The following is an 8,055-nucleotide window of genomic DNA, read 5'->3' on the forward strand; positions in this document are numbered from 1 at the left end:
ATATTATTAAAAAAAATTTGTTTTAAAAAAGATAAAAAGAAAAAGATAAAAAGGTCCTCCAGAGCCACAGAAAACATTAAACGATTGATGATTAAACTGAACTTCACATGTAACATTTCTTTAATAAAACAACCAGTTAGATCTGGAAAAAATGTTTATTGAATAAAGAAAAAGCAAAAAAAAAAAAATGGACACTTTTTCAAAAATAAACACCACCGACTCCTTATTAACAATTTGGTGAAAATCCTGCTGATCTCAAAAACACCACTGTGAGTTACCCGGGAGTGCTTTTCCACTGGTGAAGAGTCAGCTCAACGCACTTTCATTCTTTATCCTTTATATATTTTTGTAAAAGGAACCATCCTATTAGTGAATTTAGACAGAAAAGATATGGAGATAATACACTTTTTGTACACCATCTTCAAATAGACCCTGGCATCTGTCAACTGCCACAAATAAATGAAACCAAAAGGGAAAAACTGTGTAATTTAAATGATGATGATAATAATAATAATAATACAAAGAACACCAAACCAGCCTGATGTACAAAAAGTGCTGAATTTGTATATGTCACCCATAGAAAATATCCACCTCTAATATTACCAACCTCTGTTTGGGTTTTAAACATTTTGTAATTAGTGTTAATTTAAATTGTGAAAACATCATGCCTTGAGGAGTTAGTATTTACACACACTGTGAAATAAATTTTTACTCTCAGAGAATTTGCATCATTTACCAAAGTCCTAAATGAGACATGAGTTTTCTAGACCTATGTAGAATAATGACCCTTGCAGGGTTTTTTTTGTTTTTTTTTGGATAAAACACATGATACACGCATAAAATGAAAACACCTCAAACAGAAGGCCATACACCCTTATAACACAGGCTCAAACAGCCAGCGTTGTGCCAGTTGCACCTTCGATAGAATCTAAACACAGAGATTCGAGTATGGTTGTGTCTGTATTAATAAACCAGGTCCGTCAGTTACTGTGTGTTCAATCTCTCCGGAGATTGTTCAGCCGCTCCTCCAGATCAGCGTCAGCGTCAGCCAGGGCGGCCTGGGGCTCGGCTTTCTTTCCCGCAGCCACTGACAGGTTTCCCCCAGGGGTCGGGAGATCTGATGTGAACACAAAATGGGATTTTAGTGGTTTGCAGATTGTTTTTTCAATTAATCAGTAATTTGTTTTGTCTATAATATATCTGAAAAAAGTGAATCTCCCACAGCCCACGGTGATGCCTTCAATTGTCTTGTTTTGTCTTGTCTTGTCTGACCAATAGTCCAACAAACGAAAAGCATCAAATCTTCATATTTGAGATGCTGGAACCAGCAAATCTTTGGCATTTTTGCTTAAAAAATAGCCATCAATTATCAAAACAGTTTATTAAACAGTTTGATTAATTTTCTCAATCATTGAATTAAATACTCATTGCAGTTCTAGTTCTAATAGCCAATTCCACTTTGGATCCGGTTCCCACCCGGGTGACACAAAGAAATGTTTAAAACATGCAGGTGACGTAGGCAGCTTCTCATTTAGCTAATGCTAAAAATGACTCAGTGCTGGTGGATTATATCAGCTACAGATAGTTCCTGTTAATGATGTAACAGCTCCACTGAAACTTGAGTCCGTTGGTTAATGTGTTTTCTCCAGGCTGCAGACTGGAGTCTCCTAAAGACTGTGTATGAGTGAAAAGACACATAGCTCTGTAACATCTTCACTTAGTTATTCATAACTTTAGTTACTTGCAAATGGTGAAAGCTAAACCTGATGAGCTTTGAAAGATTTCGGAGTTGATAAGTGTCTTTGATGCTGGATCCGGAGTGGATAAAATATTACTGAACCCTACACATGTACAACTTTCATAATTGTGACTGAAGCGTTGGATTTTCCCTTACTTGACAATTCATCGGACAGATTCAGACCCAGCTCGTCCAACACTTGGGAAACAATGGCGTCACTGCACATGAGACACAATCACAAATGTATCAGAGTGAGTAAAAAACATATTATTATTAACATATTATATATATTATATTGTTGGGTTTGTTATATCAGATTGTGGAGGGTGAATCAAGAAGTCAGAAAATCAAAGCCTTAACCAGCCAGTTTATTTTACTGTTGAGAGTTCTCTTGGAAAAATCCCCTGTATTTCCTAAAAAAACAACAACTATTATTCAAGGAAAGGAAGTCATTTGAAGTTGTTGGGGAAGGGGTGGGAAGGGCGTTGCTCTAATGTTCTCCAACTCAGTTCAATGGTGATGTTTGACGAAAATAAGGAAAAATATGGATATTATACTGTATATCGATGTAAGATCTCTTTAAAGCCAGATAAAATTACTCCTGAATAAAAGACCTCAGTTACTCACTCACTAATCTGATAAAAACCTTTTCAGAATAGTTTTCAGTGGTGGCATTTAAGAAGAAAACCAAGAACTGGCTGAACTGAGAATTGGTACACTGAGACCTTATAACTAAGATTTCACAGTTATATGAATTTAGAGAGAAAAGAAGAAGGTACAAGATACAAGGGGTTAAGATTTTCCAAAGTAAAGTCCACCTGTTTTTCTTTTTATTTGCTTATTAATTCATCTATCTCATGTATAATGTATCATATGTCTTTTCTTTTAAGGGATGTAAGGGTGGGCAGCATAGACAGACATGGATATCATAATTTTGAAAACTGTTGTCGTTAACAAATGTGGAACTAAAGGTTTAAACCAAAATGAAAACAACCGTTTTTTTGAACGTCTCAGTCCCTTACCTCTCCTCCTCATCATCCTCATCACCCATGGCATCGTCAATGGCGTCATTCATCATCTCTTCCTTCATGTCCATGATCTCGCTCTGTCGTTCAAACTCCATCATGATCTTCTGAATCTGAGGCAGTTTCAGCTGCGAAAATGGAACGAATATACGATCATGAACACAGGAAGCTCATTGTGTTATTTCCATGGAATAGAATACTTTAGGGATTTTTTGACAGACCTGTCTGTTCATGGTGGCCATGGCTTTGGTGACGCCTTTCATAGCCTGTGCCATGCTGTTGTTGGACTTGAGTGTCTGTATCTTTAGACTGACAGCCTGGATGTTTGCTTTCATCATGATGAACTTCTTTACATAACGCCTTGTACGAACCAAATCCTTGGCCATGATCTTGACGGCATCCTGCAAAGATTGAAATAACACACATTAACACACGGTTAGAACCCACTCTTTACAAATTATTCTGTCCTCATAAAACATAAGTTCTTTTCCTTATTCTCACCATTTGTCCCTGTTTGGCCATTTTCTTTATGTCAGCGATGATCTTCTTCTCCTGTTGCTCCAGTTTCATTCGCTCTCGGTCCAGTTCTCTCATGGCTCGGTTGAGCGCCCTCTGGTTCTGCCTCAGCATTTCCTCTGGGGTCTTTTTCCTCCCAAAAAGGAACTCCATCTGGTTGAAAAGCAAAATGTCAACACAGTCAAACTAAACAGGTTCCGTCAGAAATGAAATCTGGAAGAGAAAAATTACATTGGGGCTGAAATGATTTGTCAATTTGATTAGTTGATTGACAGTAAATTAGCAACAAATGCAAATTAATTTATCAAGAATGTCAAACATGCGTTGGTTCTACTTGAAATGTGAGGATTTGCTGCTTTTCATCGGTTTATATCATCACTAATTGAATATACTTGAGTTTTGGACTGTTGGTCAGACAAAACAAGCAAAAAAGACATCATCTAGGGCTCTGGGAATTGGTCATTACCAATTAATTTGTACAATTTTTGTTATCAATTAATCACTCTGCTTACCAAATGTCAAAAAAAAAGTCCTAAGTCCAAAGTGATATATTCATATTCCTTGTTTTGTCTGACGAACAGTTCAAAAACCAAAGATATTCTTTTTAATATTGTATATAGCTGAAGTGTGGTGATTCGTTTATGAATCAATTAGCTGATCAACAAAAAAAATTTAAATTTTAGTCATTTTTTGAACCAAAAAATTTCAAATATTTGCTCTCCTTGCTTCTCAAATGTTTTTGGTGTTTCTCTTTATCATATATGACAGTTAACTGAAAATCTTTGGATATGAATTTTTGGTCAGACAACTAATCAATTAAACCAGGACATTTGAGGACATCATCTCTGTCTGTGGGAAATTACAAGCATCATTTTTCACTGTTCTAAGGATTTTGTACAGCAATAAGGAAGACAAGTTTTTCTTTTTGGCTTGAAAAACAACTAAAACGATTAATCATCTATCAAAATACTTGAGAATTATTTTGATATTCGATTAATCATTTCAGATCTAGTTGTGTAGTTGTGAAAATGTGGAGGAGTAATCTTAATGTGAACTTTTATGTCCAAAGGAATAATGAAACCAACAGTGAAAAACGAAGTTAGTTTCTAACAGTTTCAGCTCTGTTATACCTGTCTATACCTTATTTCCTGGACTATATTACTCAGCAGTTATTTATGTGACTTGAGGCCTTAATTCTCCTTCCAGCCGTGTTTTGTCTTGACTGCCTTGCTCTTTAAATCTGTTTCCACCTCTTCCACATTAACTCCACCAACACAGGCTGAACCCAGCGGTCACAAAGACACCCCCTACAGCGTGTTACTCTCACCGTGAACCAGGAGACTTTAATCCAGAAAGTAAAAGGTGTTTCAGGGCGTATTCTCCGAATCCAATCCGACACAAATTTAAACGATTATTTGTTTTCTTTCCTTCTCTTCCGTGTTGCGATAGTTTCACATCCGGGAAATGACGTCAACGCGTACGCACAAATAGACGTTCTATTTTGTTTCCGTTGTGTCATACGCATAAAGTTCACGCCGAAGAGAGGAAGCGGAAACTTTCAAAATAAAATCTAAGATTAAACTAAACATAAAGTATGTGGCATTTAAACTTGTACACAAATATCATACTGTAAAACACTTTCTTAAAAGACTTCAGAAAGATTTGAAAGTATAGTGTTCCTTTTTCTTTTTTCATCTATTTTCTATTTTTACTTTTACTGTATAAAAAGATTGCAGCATGATATTTATATTTATATTATAGATAGATAAATACTTTATTTGTCCCCTAGGGGAAAGCTCACTAGTAATAATGATATTAATAATCTATCTATCTATCTATCTATCTATCTATCTATCTATCTATCTATCTATCTATCTATCAGTGTAGAAACAACAGGGAAGTGTATATGAATAAATAAATACATTTTATATTAACTATATTACCTATATCGATCCTCTCACTATTTTAGAAGCTTATAATTTTGTTTTTATGTACTACATAATGCTCATTGATTGCTGGGCTTTTATTTTGTAAGTGGGAGTGTTTGATATCTGGTGACTGCCGACGTCTTGACGCGGTTGGACTGCACATGTTCGTATTTCACAGCAGGGGTACAAACATACTACTAGACAGTAGGTGTTGATGGTTGAACAAAGATTCACTTAACTCATCATGAGAGATGCTCAGTGAAATCTGCGGACGCTTTATCTGTGGATGAATGGACCTTTCAGGCAGTTGAACCTCACTCTCTGGGACAGCTACCCCTCTTAGTGTCTCTGGAACTATTTCTAGCCATTTCAATATGTGGGTATTCTCATCAGCAGCACATCAGCACAAACTGCTGCTTCTTTGGGGTAGGAGATTGCACCAGCCAGTGTCAGCCTCAAGAGTGGGCTCTCAGTTTGCCTCTTACCATATCACATCTACTCTCCTGTGCCCAGAGGACAGTAGCATCAAGCCTGTGGTGAAGAAACGACACAGACACAAGCCAGTTGCATCTGATGGATGGCGGGATCATGAGAGGTCAGTCCAGAGTAAAGTGTGGAAGACTGAGATCCCTGTGTTGCAGACTCAAAAGCAAAGGAAGGGAAACGTCCACAGAGTATCATCAGAACTCAGGAAACTGTGTCTGGAGGATTCCCCTGCGGGGAGGGAGAGGCCGGGGATACAGAAGTTGACATTGGATTACAAAGCAGAGAGCCACGAGATTGTTTTTGGCATCGCTCCCTGTCTCTTGGCTCTGACTCAGGGCAGAAGGAAGGCCCAAAAACTGTTTGTAAAAGATGGTGAGGTCTCTCACAGGGCCTCTGTGTTGAAGGTGTGTGAGGAGGCTTGTCGACGGGGAGTACAAGTCCAGCGGGTCAGCAAGAAGGATCTGGACACAATGTCTTCAGGGCGAGTACATCAAGGAGTATGTCTGCAAGCCAGTTCTCTGAGTTATATCACTGAAGACAGACACCCTACACCCAGCAGTAAAGACCCCCCTCTCTGGCTTGTCCTGGAAGGAATTCAGGACCCGATGAATCTCGGTGCCATCCTGCGCTCTGCTTATTTCCTCGGTGTGGACAGAGTGGCCAGCAGTCTTTGCGACAGCTGTCCATTGACTCCAGTGGTCAGCAAGGCCAGCTCAGGCGCCATGGAGGTGCTTGGAGTGTATGGATATGAAAACCTTGAAGATATGTTGAAGTTAAAGGTGGCACAGGGCTGGCAGGTGGTCGGCACAGTTGGATCTGAAGCAGAGTCTCGGATTCCTGTCACTCAGTGCTCGGCCTTTAAGATGACTAAACCCACGTTGTTGCTGATGGGAAGTGAGGGGGAAGGGTTGTCCCAGGAGCTGCTCTCTCTCTGCCAAACCCTGCTCACCATCCCAGCCGGCAGAGATTTGTTTCCCGGCATAGAGTCTCTGAATGTCTCTGTAGCTACCGGCATCCTGCTGCACTCTTTGCTGTCCTCTAGGAGGTCAACCAGATGACCCCACGCTCAGTACTGTGCAGAAGTTTTAGGTGCTAAAAGTTAAAGATAAAAAGTAAAGTGAGGCTGCATTGAAAGATGATTTATCAATTAGCTTCATACAAAGTGCTGTAAATAATACTAATCAGTATTTGCTGTTACCCCAAGTAACCAAATATAAGTCTGACAATATTCTATATTTTTCTTATTGTCAACAAATCTTGTGAAAAGACACGACAACAATGAATCGATCCTATTAATAAATTTTGTGTGTATTTCCTGAGCAATAGAGCTCCATTGTTGTCCAGACACTACCTATTAGAACACAATGAGCCACACTGTTGCACTGGGTGACATGTTCCTTCATCACCATGAACGTACAAACTGTAGTTTATTTTGAGTCACTCCCACATACACAGTCATGTTGCCTGAAATACTCCAAAGAGCAGCAAGTGTGTATTAATCCACAGCTGCAAAAAGTTCCCAACAAATGCAAGATTTTCTGCTGTTAGATTGAAGTTTGTTAAAAACTACAGTGCCCGGTTATTTTAGGGAATTACTGAGACTTAAAAAAAATAAACCTATGTATTTGTGGCCTGTTTTTGAAGGTTTACATCTTAAAAGTGCCACAAACAGGGCCCAAAAGTCAGGATTTATTAAGAGACTGACTACACATTTAATCTTCTAATGGGATTTGTTGACAATGATAAAGATGTAGAATACCACCAGCTCTATCCTTTAAAATGCTGCTCTCTAGCTCTCTTAAAACGGACACAAGATTTAACAACCGTCTGTCCTGTCAGAATTGTAAAAGAGAAATTGTTTCTCACTGGGCCTTTTGTTTTGAATAAAATAGTACTTCATATTTATTCTTGTACATATTTATCATGTGTTTGTCTTGTTCTGTGTTTTAGTGTTTGTCACCACACACATTCTGTGGACACATGCTGTCAGGGTGTAGCTACCACTGTTGTTGTCCCATTATTGTTTCTGAGCTAGAGTTTACTCATGGTGGCTGATTTTGATATGTTTAGAGTCTATATTTTTAGGTTTTATGGTTCTAGGCAGGAAAATACAATAAATAAACAGTGAGTTTGTATTTCTCCACAAGAATTATATTCTTTGGCATTGTTTGAAACACCATAGTCCATCATGTAGGCTCCTTGACTATAGTTACCTCTTGGGTAAATACTGAAGGGGTTCCGCTGCATCTTGTATATAGGGTTAGGGTCAGATGCTGTGTGTGCTTTTGTTATGTCCAGTTATGTTCTTTGTATATGTTTGTTTTTCTTGTTTAGGTCTCTCTTGCAAAATAGACGTTTATCT

The 8,055-nt window shown here is 38.3% G+C and overlaps 2 protein-coding genes across 2 annotated transcripts; one reads left to right on the forward strand and one right to left on the reverse strand.

Annotated features, from left to right (window-relative positions):
• Nucleotides 1-136: 136 nt before the first annotated feature.
• Nucleotides 137-4,763, reverse strand: chmp2a (charged multivesicular body protein 2A). Its single transcript, XM_023406867.2, has 6 exons — nucleotides 4,607-4,763; nucleotides 3,265-3,432; nucleotides 2,985-3,164; nucleotides 2,761-2,891; nucleotides 1,895-1,956; nucleotides 137-1,117 (listed from the first exon to the last, which is right to left on the reverse strand). The coding sequence occupies exons 2-6, from the start codon at nucleotides 3,430-3,432 to the stop codon at nucleotides 996-998; spliced, it is 663 nt and encodes a 220-aa protein (XP_023262635.1). The 5' UTR covers nucleotides 4,607-4,763; the 3' UTR covers nucleotides 137-995.
• Nucleotides 4,764-5,325: 562 nt separating this feature from the next.
• mrm1 (mitochondrial rRNA methyltransferase 1 homolog (S. cerevisiae)) lies at nucleotides 5,326-7,606 on the forward strand. Its single transcript, XM_023406763.2, has one exon. The coding sequence runs from the start codon at nucleotides 5,582-5,584 to the stop codon at nucleotides 6,749-6,751; it is 1,170 nt and encodes a 389-aa protein (XP_023262531.1). The 5' UTR covers nucleotides 5,326-5,581; the 3' UTR covers nucleotides 6,752-7,606.
• The last annotated feature ends 449 nt before the right edge of the window (nucleotides 7,607-8,055 follow it).

This window comes from Seriola lalandi, unplaced genomic scaffold (assembly GCF_002814215.2).
Source record: "Seriola lalandi dorsalis isolate HSWRI2012SDOR001 ecotype SW California unplaced genomic scaffold, Sedor1 jcf7180002054317, whole genome shotgun sequence".
Taxonomy (NCBI): Eukaryota; Metazoa; Chordata; class Actinopteri; order Carangiformes; family Carangidae; genus Seriola; species Seriola lalandi.